The sequence below is a fragment of the Gadus morhua genome, chromosome 8 (assembly GCF_902167405.1).
Source record: "Gadus morhua chromosome 8, gadMor3.0, whole genome shotgun sequence".
Taxonomy (NCBI): domain Eukaryota; kingdom Metazoa; phylum Chordata; class Actinopteri; order Gadiformes; family Gadidae; genus Gadus; species Gadus morhua.
In genome coordinates this window covers 19935534-19958209 of record NC_044055.1, presented here as the reverse complement: position 1 = coordinate 19958209, position 22676 = coordinate 19935534, and the positions used below count along the sequence as shown (strand labels likewise).

The 22676-nt window shown below is 42.1% G+C and overlaps 1 protein-coding gene and 2 long non-coding RNA genes across 3 annotated transcripts in view; all 3 read left to right on the top strand.

The window, feature by feature from the left end:
- Nucleotides 1-1770: 1770 nt before the first annotated feature.
- Nucleotides 1771-2030, top strand: LOC115548878 (uncharacterized). The gene is made up of 2 exons (XR_003977665.1): nucleotides 1771-1830; nucleotides 1917-2030. It is a non-coding gene; the product is annotated as an uncharacterized LOC115548878 (long non-coding RNA).
- A 12211-nt stretch (nucleotides 2031-14241) lies between these two features.
- LOC115548875 (uncharacterized) lies at nucleotides 14242-16556 on the top strand. Its single transcript, XR_003977664.1, has 3 exons — nucleotides 14242-14833; nucleotides 14955-15926; nucleotides 16048-16556. It is a non-coding gene; the product is annotated as an uncharacterized LOC115548875 (long non-coding RNA).
- Nucleotides 16557-19437: 2881 nt separating this feature from the next.
- Nucleotides 19438-22676, top strand: part of LOC115548874 (uncharacterized) — a 3502-nt gene continuing 263 nt past the window's right edge. The window contains exons 1-4 of the mRNA XM_030363770.1: nucleotides 19438-19658; nucleotides 20031-20145; nucleotides 21360-21434; nucleotides 21617-22676. The exon at nucleotides 21617-22676 is cut by the window's right edge and continues 263 nt beyond it. Of these exons, the coding sequence (XP_030219630.1) occupies nucleotides 19583-19658; nucleotides 20031-20145; nucleotides 21360-21434; nucleotides 21617-21662 (312 nt within the window). The 5' untranslated portion in view covers nucleotides 19438-19582 and the 3' untranslated portion in view covers nucleotides 21663-22676. The remainder of the gene's footprint in view (nucleotides 19659-20030; nucleotides 20146-21359; nucleotides 21435-21616) is intronic.

Genomic DNA, 22676 nt, shown 5'->3' with positions numbered 1-22676 from the left:
GCTTTAAGACCACAGAAGGAGAACAATGCGTCTACTGGAGGCTGGCCTGGGTGATGGCCAAGGTCAAGGAGCTGCGGTGAGTTGTCTCCTCTGATCAGTTTCCACAACACACACACACACACACACAGACGCACACACACACACGCACACACACGCACACCCACACAAACTAAAAATAATTCAGCACTTTTGTGGACATGAAAGTGGTTCATTGGTTAATTCTTTGGTGTTTAAACGTTATTATGATTCTGTTTCTACAGGGCAGCAAACAAAAACTCCACAAATGCTTCGCCAACCACTCTGTGATCTCACTTCTTATCATGACCGTCAAGCCACTGATTTTACTGTAACATATTTAAAGTTAAAATGTATTTATTAAAATATTATCTTATATGATGGTTCAGAATATTGTGTATAGCAATCATATTGAGATACAAATAATGTACTCATCAACTTTTTAATAAAAGCATAAACATCAATTAGAGCTAAGCCTAACTAGTCAATAACGGCTTGGTAGTGCACTCTGGTGGAAAAATCATCATTAACTGTGCACAAGGCATGTACAGTAATGCTTTGAGCGTGTGTCATGCCATGTGCTGGTCTTCGTTCTACATTTGTCCTCTCTGGTATTGGCCTTCAAGATCACAGCTTAAAAAGAAGAACCTGACCAGGAAGGAGAAGAGACAGACTCCACTTCCCCTGCTAAACCACAACTTTCTGAGAGTCCTCTTCCTCCCATGTGGGGCCAGGTCCTGGCAGAGCAAGCCTTCAACTGGCCTAAAGATTCTTTAGTTGGAGGTCCTCTCATTGCCCAAGTTAACGTTACTTAATTCTTTGAAATACAATAAAATGTTCATTGTTTGAAATTCGTACCCTCTTACCACCGCTTCCATCCTTATTAACATCTTGAAGTAAACGAAAAACTTAGTAGCATTGATATGAAATAATACAATCACATTATCCATGCTTTTGATATCATCTGACATCTACAAACCACCAAAAAAAAGTATTTTAATGAAAGTCCAAAACCTTTGTAACCTCTGTGTGATGGGCGATATATTAAGTATTCAGACAATGGGCATTAACTCCTAACTCTTCCATCTTACCGTGCTTGCAATAGGCCTATACATTTAATATTGATTGTTTAATGAACGCGTACTTGTTAAGTGCATCGTAGCCTGTAGCTTTTCCTTAATTTACCTTGAAGCTGAAGTGGATTATTGTGGTGTATGTCACGGAACTGTGCACATTTCTTTTCTACCGGAGCTTCCTCGTCTCGTTCAGCTGTTCTGATGCTCTTCAGCAGAACCTCAGTAGGTATCTGAGAAGGTGTGCTGAAGAGTGTTCCCCATGAAGAGATGGTACAGAGCCAGAGCACCACCGCTCAGTTCTGGAACTGCTCATTGTTGCAGAAGAGTGACAGTTCAGTTGTCAGCGGTAGGTAAGCCTGCATGGGAAATGCCTGTTGTACTGTGAGAATGTGTCACTGCCGCAGTGCAGCGGCTTGTGAAGGAGAACCGCTGCATTTTTTTTCAGAAAAGTCATTATTACCATGCATCATTAAATATTATTTTAAATAATATATATCAAAATCATTGGATCAATGTATGCGTTGATTTGATAGGGACATTGCAAATGCGAACATAGCAATAAAACTGTCACGCCGCGTCCTGGTACGCGGTCCAACACTTCCATCTAATGGCCACTTGACGCCACTGTACCCCATTCTTCCGTCACACCTGTCTTCAATCAGCAATCTCCACTTAGGCCTACTACTTCAGCCGGTGATCTCCGTCCAGCCGGCGCCAGTTCGTCGTTTACAACTACCCCGTTCGTATCAGTCAAACCAGCATTCTCTAGTCCCAGTTCGGTGTTCCCGTTCTCTTGCTGACCCTCTCCCCTCTCCTCTTCCCCAGTTAACCGTCCGTCACTCTGCCTACCTGTTGCCGAACCCTCGCCTGCCTGACTACCGCTTGCTTCGCCCCAGCTTGTGATCTACCCCGTGTCCCAATAAACCCAGTTTACTTTTACCCCGCCTGCCTCCCTGTGTCCAGCGCTTGGGTCCTCTCGCCCCGCCTCTTATAAAAGCTAGACTATTCTATAATGTAGGGCCTACTTTTAGGCATGTGACCACTTTTCTGCTCAATATCGCACTGCTTCAAGAAAAAATATTGTTAAAGACCAACACACACATACGGTGATCTTTGACAAATTACATTAAGTCACATCCTCAAAAAAATTTTTTTGGAATCTGTCACTCTCGCTGCCCTTAGTCCCGCAACCCAAAAGTTAAACAGGGATAAAACGTCCCCCCCATCACCCCTGGCAATTCACACCCTATGAATAAGTTAGGCTAGGAGGAGGCTTCACTCAATATGTATTTTCCCAAACTGAGTGCTGGCCTCAATAGTCAGATCGACCTCCCTCCTACGTTACTAGATATTAATTCAAGACAGGCACGTGCACAGATAGACCCCAAGTGGTGCTCAAGCACCAGCCCTTGTGCCCTGGTTGAGGGCACAAGGGCTCTTGAGCCCAATTTTTTTTTTTCATTCATCAATATTTTTAGAATACAAATTAGTTTCTCTGTCATCAATTTCCCCAAATGTGTTTTGATATCTGAGGGGTTATTTATTTGAGTTCTTGTGAGAATTTCGCCCCGACATGCTCCGCGGCATAGACGTAGAATACGTATTCTATGCCTATGCTCTCGGGTGCTCACAAGCCCCCACCGCGCCTCTCCCTCCTCATCCCCCTCATCAGTGCTGAGCGCAAGGCCACACCGGTGCAGTCTACGTCTTCACTGACCTGCAGCATCAGACTAACAGGTAATGGCAGTGTTTGTGCAATCCCCCAACGTTGTTTTTTATAAATTAACAACCACATTAGTGCCGCTGAAAACATTACGTCTGAAAACATAACTGGTCCGACGTTTCCTAAAAAAATAAACAAACTAACTTGATTGCAAAGCATTGCCCAGCTGTTTACTGACGTTTGTCATGTTAAATGACATTATTTGTCTGAAAGTGCATATTTTGTGTTGTATAAATGCCGTTTAGACAATTTCGAAAGTATGAATTTATGTTTATAAATGTCACGAAAATTCACAGCTAGAAAATAGCAGTTAAACTATGCTAGCTCTCGGTGTCATGCTATCCTTGTCCCACAATTGTTTAACGTGATATTTATGTATCTCTTCGTTTTGCCTGTTTTACAACGATCAAACTTGTATGAGTAATTGCAGAGGGTGAAAAATAGTAAAATAAGGGAAATGTAAGCTAGCTGTCTAATCCTGCCAAGAGGAAACACAGGTTGAGAAGAGCATAATTAGTGTAATTGCAGCATAATGCCAAAAAAAGAGTAAAAAAGCAGAAGGACAGGGAACTGCAGCAAGCAGCTCAGTAATAATTTTGGCGATGGGTGCCCTTTTTTTTTTTTTGAGCACCTGCCCCCCAAAATGTCTGTGCACGTGCCTGATTCAAGACATGTGTACTTATTAAAGAAATTTGATTCAATTGTTGTGGCCACCTCCAAAAATGTAATGACCCCCTAAATTGATTAATATACAATGTATTTTCAATCAGGATTATATTAAGATCGATCCTATTTATTAGATATTGACAGCCATGTCAAAATAATCTTTCCAGGGGAGAGAAAGACATTTGTAGCAATATGTAGGCCTACTCTATAGCTACTGTATAACCAAATTCATCATATTGGAAAATAGAATACATTCAATTATCTGTCTATATACCTTCTATCTATCTATCTATCTATCTATCTATCTATCTATCTATCTATCTATCTATCTATCTATCTATCTATCTATCTATCTATCTATCTATCTTTAAATCGATCTATCTTTATACCTTCTATCTATCCTTCTGTCTGTCTGTCCGTCTGTCTGTCCGTCCGTTTGTCTGTCATTCTATCTGTCTGTCTGTCTACCTGTAATGGTCTGACTTTGTCTTTATGTTTGGTGCCATTCTGCCCCTGTCCACCAGATGTCCTTTGACCATTTCCCTCACTTCACATATCAGCCGGAATTCATCTCATTCCCCCCACCTGTGTGACCTTCCTACCTGCACCTCATTGGCCGATCTGTCTCTGCCCACATATACAGTTCAGTCCCATTGTTCCCCATGTCCCTTTGTCCTTGTTTATCCCAAATTGTAAAGGTTTCGTCAGTCTCAGTCTGCATTTGCATACTACCCTCTTTGTTCCTGCTGCCCCGCCAGTACAGAACGAGACATCAGTCGAGTTATCTCGACTGTTAAAAGATAGGAAGTGTTCCCAGGAATTAATTGATGAATTAATAAATGTTCAATTGAATGACACAAGGTTTTTGATAGAGTGTTTGGCATAAACATGCAAATGGGTGCAAATCTAATATCGTACACTGTACATTGCAGTACTGTACATTACAGTGCAGTAAATACAGTTTGAGCAAAAAAAACAAAACCCTACTGTGAACACAGAATAACATGGCAATTGTGCGTGGGTGGGCTTATGGATCCTGCCATCTGTTGGGGTCTGGCCATAGGATCTCAACATCACAAGCAATATTTTCTTCCGCTAAGCATCGGGGAAAATATTGCCTTGTGTGCCGAATCCATCCATGGATTGACCCTATGTTGATGTCTCTGCAGGCCTGTTCCATTGCCTGCAGAAGAGGCATGCGAGCATGAGGTTGGCGGTCATGTACGCACCATCTCCAAGCCGAAAATAATTCTTCTATGGGGTTTAGAAATGGTGTGTAAGGGGGCAAATATAGGACTTCAAATTGATGATGGTTGGTGAACCAGTTGCGGACCAGAGCAGCCCGATGGAAACTAACATTATCCCAGACAACAACAAACCTGGGCTGCTCTGGTCTGTCCTGTACAGCTGCATCGTGAAGTGCATCCAGAATTGTTATTATATGTTCGGTATTGAAGGGACCTCGTTTTGCTTGATGGTGCTGTAGCCCTTGAAGGCTCATGGCAGCACACAATGAGATATTTCCCCCGCGCTGCCCCGGGACTTGCACAATTGCCCTTTGGCCAATTATGTTACGACCCCGTGGTCTTGTTTTGCTGAGGTTGAATCCAGCCTCATCAATGTCAATAAATTCATGAGGCTGTGCAGCTCCATCCATCTCCAAGATGCGCTGTAACAAAACAAAATACATGCAATACATATTTTGGATGGCATTACTCAAAACACTCAACAGTACTACACATACAGAACCCCCACCCCATCAAACAGGTACCTGGTACTTCTTTGAATGTGTCTATGTGGTACTGATACAATGGCACAAATTCACCTGTAACTGGATGACACCAATACTGTATTGTAAATGTAAATGACTGTAACACTTACCTGTACATATTCACGTCGAAGTCCTTTGACCCTGACAGTTCCTCTCAAATGGGACCATGTACAATTGCTTCATGGTAATTTGGTGCTTTACCAAGATGAGACTGATTGTGGAAATGCTTTCTCGCTCTATGCTATTGAATACTTCTCTATCTGCAAGTATTTGATGCTGTAGCTGGTTGAGACGGATTGCATTGTTTGCTCGGACCAGGTCCACAATGGCAGGTTCCTGTTGTTGGGTGAACAGGCGTTGGCGTCCGACCCCAGAAGGTCTTCTAGTCATTCTATAGAAAAAAGCAAACACAAAATGTTACTGTATTGGTTTGCTTCTTTTTTACAGTACTGTATATGCTGTACTTTACTGTACATACCATAGATAGTGCTGAAACATCTCAATGTAGGTAATCACAGTATGTCATAAAACTACCACTTCCGTTCAAAAAGGAGCATAAGCCACCCTGCAATACATTACATGTAATATGGTACAGTACTGCAAATACTCTAGATACAGTCTGAGTAGAGTAGAAAGTAGAGAGTTGAAGACATACCTGTTATCCAGTCGGAATGTCCTTATTATGGATGAAACTGTGAAACGGCTTAGATTAGGATGGACTCTCTGCCCAGCTTCCCTCATAGTCAGACATTGGTTTATGACATGGTCCACCAAAGTTGCTTTGGTGTGCCATCGGAAATAATGTTCCGTGCACGGCCTCTTCCACCACGTCCTCCTCTATGTCTCTGTCCTCTACCTCTGCCTCTTGCTCTTGCTGCATCCATGCTTGCAAAGTTCTCAAAATGGCTTAACTGAGGCCTTTTTGTAGCTGGCTGATAGGTGTTCAGTTTTGGAAGAAAGTGTTTTAAGGTGTGTATGTAAGTATTTTCAATTAACCAATATGTTTAGGATTTTGAATAGATGTGTTTTCCCAATGCTACAATGAGACGTCATTTTTGAATTAAGTGTCTTATGTATGAAATAGTGTGTAGTGTGCAGGAGCAAGTGTGTTGCAGAAAGGAGCAAGTGTGTTGCACAATTGCAACTAAAGTGCAAAGCAGCGCTTTTGTTTAAGGAATGGTTACATGTGTTTAAGGTATAGAAACAAAAACTTCAAGTTGTGTTACTTCGGTCTAAGCATGTGTCTATAGTGTTCAAGCAATTGAATAAAACTGTTAGGTTTATTTTTGGATAAAAATAAATAGCCCCACTTATAAAAGCAAGGTTGTTCGCCAAACAAAAAGGAATCAACCAACTCATAACTTCCTCTAATGTGATCAGTTCCTGTTTGACATATAAACCCCCCTCATTATCATAAAACTCCCTCATTAGTAGGCTGCCTCGGAGTCTGTGTGCATGCTGCACGAATAAGTGTGTCTGTGTGTGCGTGTGTGTGTGTGTGTGTGTGTGTGTGTGTGTGTGTGTGTGTGTGTGTGTGTGTGTGTGTGTGTGTGTGTGTGTGTGTGTGTGTGTGTGTGTGTGTGTGTACGTGTGTGTGTGTGTGTGTGTGTGTGCTGTGTGTGTGAGCATGCATGTTTGTGTGTGCGTGTGTCAGTGATGGAATCCGAGCTTCGCTCACATAAGCTCATTTTTCTAACTTGTCAATTTCTCTACAGATCAAATTATTAAAGGGAGACAGAATCCATTGGTCGATGTACCTTGCAGTTCTAATTGATCATGCTTTCTAAGATCAAATTGTGCAGCCATAGTAGTAGAAGTAACATAGTGCAGCGGGGAAAGGAAACTACTGTCAATTAAAATCACTGACCGGTTGATTCACACTGATTGCACCAACCAATGTTATAGATTTTCTCTGACTAGGTCAATTGTCTCAGTGATGATGATTGTGATCAGAATCACAATCAATATTTCTTGATTTCAGGGTCCTCAGACAGAGATCTTGTTTGAATGCAAAACAAAGACCTAGGGGCAGCTACACAACATCATTTCACAGTCAAAACTAAGAAATACAAAAACTAATTCAAAATGCCTCAGGAGAATTAACAGGCCAATTTCCGTTAACATTTCGACGAATCAATGTCCTTCCTCATTTTGAGAAAGTTTTTCAGTGAGAAGGAATGGTTTCATTCCTTGTAACACACAATGTGTGTGTGTTTGCGTGCGTGTGTTTTAGTTCTAGGAATGGGATTGATCAAATCAGTACCCCGAGCCCTCACAGCTCTGGTGAAACAGGTTTTGCTTCCTCCTTTTTGCATATAAAGCAGAGCTCTGACCAAGAAGACATCCACCAGCATCAACCACCATCCACCACCATCACCAAAGACCTCCTGAAGAAGCTCATCTCCAGGCAGCAAGCATGCATCCCATCGTCTTCAGACTGGCCTGCCTGGCTCTTTTAGCCGGTGTCCTGGCCCTGATGGTTCAGGAATCTGGTAAGTCAACTTCTAGGGCAAAGACACCCGAGCACCTGGGTATTTGACACTTTGCAGACGATAGACATTCATAATTTATGCTTGCTTGTGGTCGTATTGTCTGTCACCATGGACAATGCATATTTTTCCATTTCTATCAACAATTTAATTTGACTTCAGATGTTTGGTTGCAATGCTTCCATTGTGTGTGTCACTTAAGGCACCAATTGCACTCAAATCCTAGAATGAGGGATCCCTCCTCTGCCTTTCTGCTCAAGGTTTCTTCCTTGTTAATGAAGGGGGTTATCCTTTCTCTTTGGGGGACAAGTGTTAGGAGGTGTCATAATATGGCCTGTAAAGCCCTTTGAGCCTGTGATTAGGGGCTATACATATAGCATTGACTTGACCTGTTGTGGTTTTGTGTTTTCCTGTAGAAGCGGTGGGCGATAAGGTGTCCGAATGCTGTAAGAAGGTCAGCACCCTGAAAATCAACATTACCATCTCAGGCTTTAGGTTGCAGAAGAAAGACCCTCCCTGTGTGAAAGCTGTCATGTGAGTACCGGCTCGGACCACCTCATTCATGTTCAAGCATTCTGTGCTCTGCCACGGCAATGGGAATTTCTACTGCTCAGAGGTGTGCCCAACTTTTTGGATTAAATAAATGGGGAATGAAGCGAATATCCTGGTTATAACAATATTCACCAGCTACCCAGGTATCTTTTTGTGGATATGTGCAGTATTCGTTCCTTTTGAGAAATCTTAAGTGTGGTCTTCAAAGTACTCACAGGTGGAACTATGTCTAGAAAGCTTTTCTGTTGCCAGGTTCTTCTCTCCAAGAGTAATTACAAATTGATCTTACGTTAAATTATTGCGTTTCATGCATTAGTCTGACACATAAATAAACAAACATACCAATTTGCTTTTTCGCAAGCAACACAATGATAGATAGATAAAAACATTGATAATCAAATTTAAAGGATGAATATTATATAGGGGTGTGCATTGGTACTGCCCTCACGCTTCGATTAGATTACGATTCACCAGTTAACAATTTGATTCAATTCGATTCTACGATGCATTGCGATGCATCAAAATTCTACTGCACACAATAAGGCAAATTTCTTCACCTTCCACTCCCAAACCTACTGCAATTAAATGCCAGGCTTTGTCCTTTCTGACCTTTCTGAAATATATCATCCTTTTCTGACAAAGGATGACATATTTCATAAATTATTTTATGTTGCTCCACTTCGACAATCTGTCTCTCGTCGTCCATGTTGCCGACCCTCTGAGACCCTTTGATTGATTGACTGCTGACCTGGTGCCACCGGTCATGACGTTATGTTGATGTGAAGTTGTGATAGGTTACATGAGCTGAGTATTGTGTTTTATTTAGAAAATGACCTTTTCACTTCCTGCCCGGCTCGATCTGCTTTGTTTAAATTGACGCGGTTCAGCAACGAACGGCTTAGCATGTACTTCACAACTCTATTGTCCACTCGAGGCCCGAAAATAAACAGCGACATAATCGATTATGGCACGTTGCCGCATCGATGCTGAATCGTGCATGCCCCGCATTGCGATGCATCGCCGAATCGATTATTGTTGACACCCCTAATATTATACCACCAGGTGTGAGTTTGATTAGCCTTACAAGCCGTTTTGAAAATCTGCCCCATATGACATCACTAGTGGTGTCCACCTAGATCTGTGCTGGCAACGTTAACTTGAGTCTACTGGGTAGGCTGGGAGACTGATCTATCCAGCACAGATCTAGGTGGACACGCCTAGATTTCCGAAACGGCTTGTAAGGTTAATCACTCACATCTGGTGGTATAATATGTCCCTTTAATATTGTTACATGTTTTGTCAAATGATTGGATTCTTGAGCAAGAAGAGGCTTGGATGATTGGCGACCCCTCTGCTCGCATCACCCTGCTGGGGACGCTCTAACATAATGACCGCCTCGCAGTACATTTTCACTTGCAAATTGGGGTTTTATCCCCCGACGCATAGCGACGGGGGATAAAACCCCGGACGCAATGCACTCATTGTACATTGAATCAGAATCAAAGACCAAAACTATTTTGTATTAAAGTGAGGATTTAGCGCTAGGTTGTCATGACCACTGAGGTTCATATTGATATTAATTTGGATGTTGATTGAAGGATGCTGTTCCCCTGTCCTCCATGCAGCTTTAAGACCACAGAAGGAGAACACTGCGTCTACTGGAGGCTGGCCTGGGTGATGGCCAAGGTCAAGGAGCTGCGGTGAGTTTTCTCCTCTGATCAGTTTCCACAACACACACACACACACACGCAGACGCACACGCACGCACACACGCACACCCACACAAACTAAAAATAATTCAGCACTTTTGTGGACATGAAAGCGGTTCATTGGTTAATTCTTTGGTGTTTAAATGTTGTTATGATTCTGTTTCTACAGGGCAGCAAACAAAAACTCCACAAATGCTTCGCCAACCACTCTGTGATCTTACTTCTTATCATGACCGTCAAGCCACTGATTTTACTGTAACATATTTAAAGTTAAAATGTATTTATTAAAATATTATCTTATATGATGGTTCAGAATATTGTATATAGCAATCATATTGAGATACAAATAATGTATTCATCAACTTTTTAATAAAAGCATAAAAATCAATTAGAGCTAAGCCTAACTAGTCAATAACGGCTTGGTAGTGCACTCCGGTGGAAAAATCATCATTAACTGTGCACAAGGCATGTACAGTAATGCTTTGAGCGTGCGTCATGCCATGTGCTGGTCTTCGCTCTACATTTGTCCTCTCCGGTATTGGCCTTCAAGATCACAGCTTAAAAAGAAGAACCTGACCAGGAAGGAGAAGAGACAGACTCCACTTCCCCTGCTAAACCACAACTTTCTGAGAGTCCTCTTCCTCCCATGTGGGGCCAGGTCCTGGCAGAGCAAGCCTTCAACTGGCCTAAAGATTCTTTAGTTGGAGGTCCTCTCATTGATCAAGTTAACGTTACTTAATTCTTTGAAATACAATAAAATGTTCATTGTTTGAAATTCGTACCCTCTTACCACCGCTTCCATCCTTATCAACATCTTGAAGTAAACGAAAAACTTAGTAGCATTGATATGAATACAAATAATACAATCACATTATCCATGCTTTTGATATCATCTGACATCTACAAACCACCAAAAAAAAGTATTTTAATGAAAGTCCAAAAGCTTTGTAACCTCTATGGGCGATATGTTAAGTATTCAGACAATGGCATTAACTCCTAACTCTTCCATCTTACCGTGCTTGCAATAGGCCTATAAATTGAATATTGATTGTTTAATGAACGCGTACTTGTTAAGTGCAGCGTAGCCTGTAGCTTTTCCTTAATTTACCTTGAAGCTGAAGTGGATTATTGTAGTGTAGGTCACGGAACTGTGCACATTTCTTTTCTACCGGAGCTTCCTCGTCTCGTTCAGCTGTTCTGATGCTCTTCAGCAGAACCTCAGTAGGTATCTGAGAAGGTGTAAACTTGGATTACCTGATGTTTTTGCCTTTTGGATAAATAAACCCTGCACAAGTTATCCTGCCTCTTCGTGAGTTCTATGGATTTCTTGCAATAAGATTGGATATGACACACGCGTCAAAGCATCGAATAACAACAACCTACAAGCTATATGGCCTTTAAGGTTAGTCGGCCATAACAGGTGCTTTCTAGGATTGTGGCCTTAAATTATTTTTGTACGTTATGCAAATTTCACTATGTTACCAGTGGCCCTGATGATGTTACTCTGTACGCCAAAACATAACTTTTATACTACTTATAATACAAAGGGCACTACTGACTCTTTGTACGAAAAACAAACAGATTTCCCTAAAACATTGTAGTTAGTTTTTTCTTATATGAAGGTTATATTTATACAATTATATAACACATTGGATGTTGCATATCATGTTTAAATTCAAGATTAAAATACATCATTTATGGTAAAAAATATATGAACCTTTCTGCCTTCTCATTATTATCCATTATTCTAATGTCCGTGTCAATGTCCGTCTAGTAAGTTCACGGGCATTACGTAGATCATTCAAATAAAATTGCATCTTTCTTCTCACATCATGCTTCATTTGATAATTGTATATGTCCCCACACTGCACGGTATGCAGCCTGAAGTCCCTTTAGGCCTAAACCTTTTATAAAATCGTAGTAATGCGCAATGACAGCTAAGTCTTTTAATCATCTGCCGTTGATAACAGCTTGTGAGTGCCATCTACTGGAAACACCACGCTACTGCAATTATTGCAATATACTATATGTATCTCAATCATTACATTGCTATTTGTTCTTCCGCATTTGAGAGGCTCATAATATTAACACACATGAAAAAAAGTGTTTATATTCAAACTCATACTTCTAAATTATGCCAACAGACCTATGAGTAGACTCATAAAAATGCACACATATAACAACATTATAAATAATGTATTTTTATGTTGGCATAAAGCTTGTGAATTATCTAAACGAACAGTAAAGAGCTATGCAAGACCATATTGCCTAATAAAAGTGTTATTTAACAATTGCATTGCTTGCATTGCTGCAAATGTTCATACTTGCATGTGATAAGGGCTATATTTCAAATATGTTTTTTAGGGGTCTGAGCAGCGGAGCTGCTTGGTCCCTATTGTTTCTGTAACGTTTTTTTCCCCCTCAAATTCTGTGGAGTCATACTGCAGCCTATACCGTAAGTCGACAATTTACGGTAGCGCCACCGAATAGCGCCACCAGAAAGGTGGCGCTATTGTAAAGAATGATGAATTAGGCTTATTTCTCACCAGATTGACCTGGACTCAAAATTCTTTCAGAATATTAATCTCTAGAATCAGATGCATTTATAAAACCATGAAACTAAACATGATAAAAAGATTCACAGGCTACAAAAATAATCAAAAATTCACGAAAGTCGCCACATTAAAACTTTAGACCAAGCCTCACAAAAATAATACGTTTTTTTCAATTGCTTGAAAACTATAGACACATGCTTAGACCAAAGTAACACAAATTTAAGTTTTTGTTTCTACACCTTAACCTTCCTGTCGTGTTCGGGTCAAATCTGACCGATTTCCATTTCCATCAATCATAAATATTGTGTTTGACATATATTTGTCTCGAGGGCTTATGATATCCTCCACACTAGGCATTTGAACATATACAATTGCTGATCACTACTTTCATTGAATTCTAAGTTGTTTAGTCAACTTTGTAAAACCTGTGGTGTTCCCGGTCAAAAATGACCGCCATGGGAAATGAATGGGTGATCCTAGATTGTTTTCATCCATCAGATAGTACACAACCACAAATCCACCACCACCACCACACGCACACACACACACACACACACACACACACACCTACACGCACACACACACACACACACCCACACACACACACACACACAAACACACACACTTTCACGCACACACACACCTACATGCACACGCACACACATACACGTTCAGGCACGCACGCACACACACACACACACACACACACTCCACCCCACGTGAACCCCTTTCAGACTGAACAATTAAGTGTCCTCTCTTTCCCGTGCTTATGTACCTATCCCCCCATGTGAACCACACTTTCAATACAAAATGTATGATATCTTCTCACAGATCCCCTATATATAGATAGCTTGCTTGTGCATTGCTCTTATTTTACTATGAACACAATGAGTCAGCGCCCGATCAGACGATTTTCTGTCAGAGAGGCTCTTGACCTTTTTTTTCAAACTGATGAAGAGGGGATTGAAGTTGAACCAGAAATAGAGGAGGAAGTCTCAGAAATAGAAGACAACGATCCTGATTTTGATCCAGACCATCATGAGACCGAACAGTCAACAGATGGCGAGGAAGAGGCCCCTGAGGAAGAGGCACCTGGGGAGGGGAACCTGGGGAAGAGGCCCCTGGGGAAGACACACCTGAGGTGGAATTCCAGTCCAGGGATGGCAACTTGCTCTGGTATTCATCCCCCAGGACAGAGGAGGCAGAGCAAGAGGGGAAAGTATCATTAGGATGACGCCAGGGCCAACACGGTATGCAACATCTCGTGTGGATGACATCAAGTCCAGCTTCCAACTCTTTTTACCAGAGTCCATTGTGGAAATTATACTGGCGATGACAAACCTGGAAGGTTTGCGGACACACGGAAGACATTGGACCAGGTAGACCCCCAAGCCTACATGGGTCTGTTGATTCTAGCAGGAGTACATCGGTCCAACAATGAGGCTACAAAAAGTCTGTGGGATGGAGAGTCAGGGAGGCCTATATTCCGGTCAACTATGTCCCTGCAGCAGTTTCATATCCTCTCAAGAGTTATCAGATTTGATGACAGAGCTACACGACACTGATGTACAACCCAGGCCCTGAGGTGACAGGTGGGTGGAGGGCCTACCACTGATGTACAACCCAGGCCCTGAGGTGACAGGTGGGTGGAGGGCCTACCACTGATGTACAACCCAGGCCCTGAGGTGACAGGTGGGTGGAGGGCCTACCACTGATGTACAACCCAGGCCCTGAGGTGACCGTGGACGAGCGCCTGGTCCCTTTCCGAGGTCGCTGTCCATTCAAACAGTACATCCCAAGCAAACCAGGCAAGTATGGGATCAAGATCTGGGCAGCATGTGATGCCAGGAGCCGCTACGCCTGGAATATGCAGGTTTACACGGAGAAACCTGTTACTGGAAGGCCAGAAAAAAAACAAGGCATGCGTGTTGTGTTGGACATGACAGCCGGTCTTAAGGGGCATAACATCACATGTGATAACTATTTCACATCACATGGGCTTGGTCAAGAGCTGCTGAAAACAAAGCTCACCATGGCGGGGACAGTGAGGAAGAACAAGCCTCAACTTCCCCCTGCACTTGTTTCGACCAGAGGGAGAAATGCACTCTCATCCAAATTTGCTTTCACTGACACATAGTCTTGTGTCATATTTGCCCAAGAAAAATAAGAATGTCATCCTGATGAGCATACGCCGCTGTCAGCAAAGCAGAGCACAGGAAACCCCAGATCATCCTGGACTACAACAGAAACAAAGGAGGCGTTGACTGCCTTGATAAGGTAATGTATATTTTCATCTGTCATGCATTTCATTTACTTAATAATAATATTCATGTAAAACATTTTGTGTAAGACAGATTCAATATTGTTTCAAATCTAGTCATTGTTTCTTTCATTGCAGCTTACTGGTACATACACCTGCAAGTGAATGACAGCTCGTTGGCCTGTGGCAGTGTTCCACAAAATCCTTGATGTGTCTGCATGTAATGCATATGTGGTGTGGACAGCGATTGACCCAGCCTGGAATCAGGGGAAATGTTTGAAGAGGAGACTCTTCCTGGCAGAGCTTGGGAAAGCTTTAGTGACTCCTCTAATTCAACGGCGCCAGCACCTTCCCCGCACACCAGCCTCTGGCATTCTGGTGAGGAGTCTGCAAGCCCCAGCCACTGCCCTGGCCGCTCTCCCCCCAAACCAGGGGCAGAAATGGAAGAGATGCGAGCTCTGTGCCCCTAGAGACAATGAGACAAGTCTTACATGTTTCAAATGTGATGCATACGTTTGCAAGGCACACTGCGACCTGATTGCAAAATGCCACTCCTGTGTTTGAACACACACACACACACACACACACACACACACACACACACACACACACACACACACACACACACACACACACACACACACACACACACACACACACACACACACACACACACACACACACACGATGTGTTCATGTTGATGTTCTGTGAATTTGGTCTGTTTTGATTTTTCTGTCTTTTTTTTAACAATAATTCCTATTGTAACTCCTATTCACTGCAGTTATTCATGTAAACCAGTAGTCTGGAGACATTGTTTACACATCACATGGGCTTGGTCAAGAGCTGCTGAAAACAAAGCTCACCATGGCGGGGACAGTGAGGAAGAACAAGCCTCAACTTCCCCCTGCACTTGTTTCGACCAGAGGGAGAAATGCACTCTCATCCAAATTTGCTTTCACTGACACATAGTCTTGTGTCATATTTGCCCAAGAAAAATAAGAATGTCATCCTGATGAGCATACGCCGCTGTCAGCAAAGCAGAGCACAGGAAACCCCAGATCATCCTGGACTACAACAGAAACAAAGGAGGCGTTGACTGCCTTGATAAGGTAATGTATATTTTCATCTGTCATGCATTTCATTTACTTAATAATAATATTCATGTAAAACATTTTGTGTAAGACAGATTCAATATTGTTTCAAATCTAGTCATTGTTTCTTTCATTGCAGCTTACTGGTACATACACCTGCAAGTGAATGACAGCTCGTTGGCCTGTGGCAGTGTTCCACAAAATCCTTGATGTGTCTGCATGTAATGCATATGTGGTGTGGACAGCGATTGACCCAGCCTGGAATCAGGGGAAATGTTTGAAGAGGAGACTCTTCCTGGCAGAGCTTGGGAAAGCTTTAGTGACTCCTCTAATTCAACGGCGCCAGCACCTTCCCCGCACACCAGCCTCTGGCATTCTGGTGAGGAGTCTGCAAGCCCCAGCCACTGCCCTGGCCGCTCTCCCCCCAAACCAGGGGCAGAAATGGAAGAGATGCGAGCTCTGTGCCCCTAGAGACAATGAGACAAGTCTTACATGTTTCAAATGTGATGCATACGTTTGCAAGGCACACTGCGACCTGATTGCAAAATGCCACTCCTGTGTTTGAACACACACACACACACACACACACACACACACACACACACACACACACACACACACACACACACACACACACACACACACACACACACACACACACACACACACACACACACACGATGTGTTCATGTTGATGTTCTGTGAATTTGGTCTGTTTTGATTTTTCTGTCTTTTTTTTAACAATAATTCCTATTGTAACTCCTATTCACTGCAGTTATTCATGTAAACCAGTAGTCTGGAGACATTGTTTACAGATTAAAAGGGAGTTCAATAAAATTTGGTAATGATCATTGGTTTTTTTGTTATTGTAAGGGCAGTTAAAACAGGCCGGTCAAATTTGACCGGGAGCACCAAAGTAAGGGTAGAGAAACGAACACGACACAAAGGTTAAACACATGTAACCATTGCTTAAACAAAAGCGCTGCTTTGCACTTTAGTTGCAATTGTGCAACACACTTGCTCCTTTCTGCAACACACTTGCTCCTGCACACTACACTATTTCATACATAAGACACTTACTGTAATTCAAAAATGACGTCTCATTGTACCATTGGGAAAACACATCTATTCAAAATCCTAAACACATTGGTTAACTGAGAATACTTACTTACACACCTTAAAACACTTTCTTCCAAAACTGAACACCAATCAGCCAGCTACAAAAAGGCCTCAGTTAAGCCATTTTGAGAACTTTGCAAGCATGGATGAAGCAAGAGCAAGAGGCAGAGGTAGAGGAGGAAGAGGAGGACAGAGACATAGAGGAGGACGTGGTGGAAGAGGAACATTATTTCCGATGACATAAAAGCCACTTTGGTGGACCATGTCATAAACCATGGCCTGACTAGGGAAGCTGGGCAGAGAGTCCACCCTAATCTAAGCCGTTTCACAGTTTCATCCATAATAAGGACAATCCGACTTGAAAACAGGTATGTCTTCAACTCTCTACTTTCTACTCTACTCGGACTGTATCTAGAGTATTTGCTGTACTGTACCATATCACATGTACTGTATTGCAGGGTGGCTAATGCTCCTTTTTGAACGAAAGTGGTAGTTTTGTGACATACTGTGATTACCTACATTGAGGTGTTTCACTACTTTCTATGGTATATACAGTAAAGTACAGTGTATACAGCACTGTAAAAAGAAGCAAACCAATACAGTAACATATTGTGGTTGCTTTTTTCTATAGAATGACTAGAAGACCTTCTGGGGGCGGACGCCAACGCCTGTTCACCCAACAGCAGGAACTTGCCATTGTGGACCTGGTCCGAGCAAACGTCTCAACCAGCTCAATAACATAGAGCGAGTAACCATTTCCACTATCAGACGCATCTTGGTAAAGCACCAAATTACCATGAAGCAATTGTACAGGGTCCCATTTGAGAGGAACAGTGTCAGGGTCAAAGGACTTCAACGTGAATATGTACAGGTAAGTGTTACAGTCCTTTACATTTACAATACAGTATTGGTGTCATCCAGTTACAGCTGAATATGTGCCATTGTAAAGGTACCACATAGATACATTCAGAGAGGTACCAGGTACCTGTTCGATGGGTTGGGGGTTCTGTATGTGCCAGTCCCGTGGCAGCGCTTGGAGATGGCGGGTATATGACCGCCAACCACATGCTCGCATGCCTCTTCTGCAGGCAATGGAACAGGACTGAGGATACAACGACTTAGGGTCAATCCATGAATGGATTAGGCACATAAGGCAATATTTTCCCCGATGCTTCGCGGGAGAAAACATTGCTTTTGATGTTGATGAGATCCTATGGCCAGACCCCAACAGACGGCAGGATCCATAAGCCCACCCACGCACAATTGCCATGTTTTTCTGTGTTTACACTACAGTAGGGTTTATTTTTGTTTTATTTTTGCTCAAACTGTATATTTACTGCACTGTAATGTACAGTACTGCAATGTACTGTACATTACATTACAGCACATTATGGTGAAAACGTGCTCCCTGTGGAACTGAATAAAAACAGTGAATATGGAAGACAGCAGTGTTTTATATAAAGTAGACTAGTGTGTTGCTGCTGATCTGAAAGTGTATTCATATGATGCAAGTGTGTATCATTTTGTCATCAGAGTGCCATTTTTACAAAGAATTGTTAGGTTTCGATAGCCGAGTTTCAATTTGACAGATGTGAATGGTTTATTTCCCAGTGTTGTGTCTTATTTGCTTGTGTGTTGAGTTTTGACACAATGTGTTCAAGCAATTGAAAAAAACTGTAAGTGTCTTATGTATGAAATAGTGTGTAGTGTGCAGGAGCAAGTGTGTTGCAGAAAGGAGCAAGTGTGTTGCACAATTGCAACTAAAGTGCAAAGCAGCGCTTTTGTTTAAGGAATGGTTACATGTGTTTAAGGTATAGTAACAAAAACTTCAAGTTGTGTTACTTTGGTCTAAGCATGTGTCTACAGTGTTCAAGCAATTGAAAAAAACTGCAAAGGGAGACAGAATCCATTGGTCGATGTACCTTGCAGTTCTAATTGATCATGCTTTCTAAGATCAAATTGTGCAGCCATCGTAGTAAAAGTAACATAGTGCAGCTGGGAAAGGAAACTACTGTCAATTCAAATCACTGACCGGTTGATTCACACTGATTGCACGAACATGTTATAGATTTTCTCTGTGTCAATTGTCTCAGTGATGATGATTTCAGGGTCCTCAGACAGAGATCTTGTTTGAATGCAAAACAAAGACTATAGGAGCAGCTACACAACCTCATTCCAGAGTCAAAACTAATAAATACAAAAACTAATTCAAAATGCCTCAGGAGAACCAACAGGCCATTTTCCGTAAACATTTTGACGAATCTATATCCTTCCTCATTTTGAGAAAGTTTTGTTTTTCAGTTAGAAGGAATGAAACCATTCCTTCTAACACACATTGTGTGTGTGTGTGTGTGTGCGTGCGTGTGTTTTAGTTCTAGGAATGGGATTGATCAAGTCAGTACCCCGAGCCCTCACAGCTCTGGTGAAACAGGTTTTGCTTCCTCCTTTTTGCATATAAAGCAGAGCTCTGACCAAGAAGACATCCACCAGCATCAACCACCATCCACCACCATCACCAAAGACCTCCTGAAGAAGCTCATCTCCAGGCAGCAAGCATGCATCCCATTGTCTTCAGACTGGCCTGCCTGGCTCTTTTAGCCGGTGTCCTGGCCCTGATGGTTCAGGAATCTGGTAAGTCAACTTCTAGGGCAAAGACACCCGAGCACCTGGGTATTTGACACTTTGCAGACGATAGTGATTCATAATTTATGCTTGCTTGTGTTTGCGTTGTCTGTCACCATGGACAATGCATATTTTTCCATTTCTATCAACAATTTAATTTAACTTCAAATGTTAGGTTGAACATCCTAGAAGGAGGGATCGCTCCTCTGCCTTTCTGCTCAAGGTTTCTTCCTTGTTAATGAAGGGGGTTATCCTTTCTCTTTGGGGGACAAGTGTTAGGAGGTGTCATAATATATGGCCTGTAAAGCCCTTTGAGCCTGTGATTAGGGGCTATACATATAGCATTGACTTGACCTGTTGTGGTTTTGTGTTTTCCTGTAGAAGCGGTTGTTGATAAGGTGTCCTGCTGTAAGAAGGTCAGCACCCTGAAAATCAACATTCCCATCTCAGGCTTTAGGTTTCAGAGGAAAGACCCTCCCTGTGTGAAAGCTGTCATGTGAGTACCGGCTCGGACCACCTCATTCATTTTCTAGCATTCTGTGCTCTGCCACGGCAATGGGAATTTCTACTGGTCAGAGGTTTGCCCTACTTTTTGATAAAATAAATGGGGAATGAAGCGAATATCCTGGTTATAACAATATTCACCAGCTACCCAGGTATCTTTTTGTGGATATGGGCAGTATTCATTCCTTTTGAGAAATCTTTAGTGTGGTCTACAAAGTACTCACAGGTGGAACTATGTCTAGAAAGCTTTTCTGTTGCCAGGTTATTCTCTCCAAGAGTAATTACAAATTGATCTTACGTTAAATGATTGCGTTTCATGCATTAGTCTGACACATAAATAAACAAACATACCAATTTGCTTTTTCGCAAGCAACACAATAATAGATAGATAATAACATTGATAATCTAATTTAAAGGAGGCATAATATATAGGGGTGTGCATTGGCACTGTCCTCACGATTCGATTCGATTACGATTCACCAGGTAACAATTCGATTCAATTCGATTCTACCATGCATTGCGATGCATCAAAATTCTGCTGCACACAATAAGGCACATTTTTTCCCCTTCCACTCCCAAACCTACTGCAGTTTAATGCCAGGCTTTGTCCTTTCTGACCTTTCTAAAATATATCATCCTTTTCTGACAAAGGATGATATATTTCATAAATTATTTTACGTTGCTCCACTTCGACAATCAGTCCCTCGTCGTCCATGTTGCCGACCCTCTGAGACCCTTTGATGATTGACTGCTGACCTGGTACCGGTCATGACGTTATGTTGATGTGAAGTTGTGATAGGCTACATGAGCTGAGTATTATGTTTCATTTGGAAAATTGACCGGATGCTCTATGGCTCACTAGTGATCACACATCTGGTGGTATAATATGTCCCTTTAATATTGTTAGATGTTTTGTCAAATGATTGGATTCTTGAGTAAGTAGAGGCTTGGATGATTGGCGACCCCTCTGCTTGCATCACCCTGCTGGGGACGCTCTAACATAATGACCGCCTCGCAGTACATTTTCACTTGCAAAATGTATCCCCCGACGCAATGCACTCATTGTACATTGAATCAGAATCAAGGACCAAAACTATTTTGTTTTAAAGTGAGGATTTAGCGCTAGGTTGTCATGACCACAGAGGTTCATATTGATCTTCATTTGGATGTTGATTGAAGGATGCTGTTCCCCTATCCTCCATGCAGCTTTAAGACCACAGAAGGAGAACACTGCGTCTACTGGAGGCTGGCCTGGGTGATGGCCAAGGTCAAGGAGCTGCGGTGAGTTGTCTCCTCTGATCAGTTTCCACAACACACACACACAAGCAGACGCACACGCACACACGCACACACACACGCACACCCACACAAACTAAAAATAATTCAGTACTTTTGTGGACATGAAAGCGGTTCATTGGTTAATTCTTTGGTGTTTAAACGTTGTTATGATTGTGTTTCTACAGGGCAGCAAACAAAAACTCCACAAATCCTTCGCCAACCACTCTGTGATCTCACTTCTTATCATGACCGTCAAGCCACTGATTTTACATTAACATATTAAAAGTAAAAAATGTATTTGAGCTTGCGTCATGCCATGTGCTGGTCTTCGCTCTACATTTGTCCTCTCCGGTATTGGCCTTCAAGATCACTGCTTGAAAAGAAGAACCTGACCAGGAAGGAGAAGAGACAGACTCCACTTCCACTTCTTTAGTTGGAGGTCCTTTCATTGCCCAAGTTATCGTTACTTACATCTTTGAAATACAATAAAATGTTCATTGTTTGAAATTCGTACCCTCTTACCACCGCTTCCATCCTTATCAACATCTTGAAGTAAACGAAAAACTTAGTAGCATTGATATGAAATAATACAATCACATTATCCATGCTTTTGATATCATCTGATATCTACAAATCACCAAAAATTAATGAAAGTCCAAAAGCTTTGTAACCTCTGTGTGATGGGCGATATGTTAAGTATTCAGACAATGGCATTAACTCCTAACTCTTCCATCTTATCGTACTTGCAATAGGCCCAAAAATGTAATATTGATTGTTGTTAGCCTGTAATTGTTACGTACAGCGTGTTATGCAGCTTTGACCTAATTTACCTTGAAGCTGAAGTTGATTATTGTAGTGCAGGTCACGGAACTGTGCACATTTCTTTTCTACCGGAGCTTCCTCGTCTCGTTCAGCTGTTCTGATGCTCTTCAGCAGAACCTCAGTATCTGAGAAGGTGTGCTGAAGAGTGTTCTCCATGAAGAGATGGTACAGAGCCAGAGCACATCCACTCAGTTCTGGAACTGCTCATCGTTGCAGAAGAGTGACAGTTCAGTTGTCAGCAGTGGGCGAGCCTCCATCGGTTCTGTTGTACTGTAGGAGTGTGTCTCTATGCCGCAGTGTAGCACTGATCAGGGGCTTGTGAAGGAGAGCCGCTGTTTTGCCTGGCCCAAGACAGTGTTAATGCACCAATTTAATACAATTCAAGTCATTATTACAATATATCATTAAATATTATATTGAATA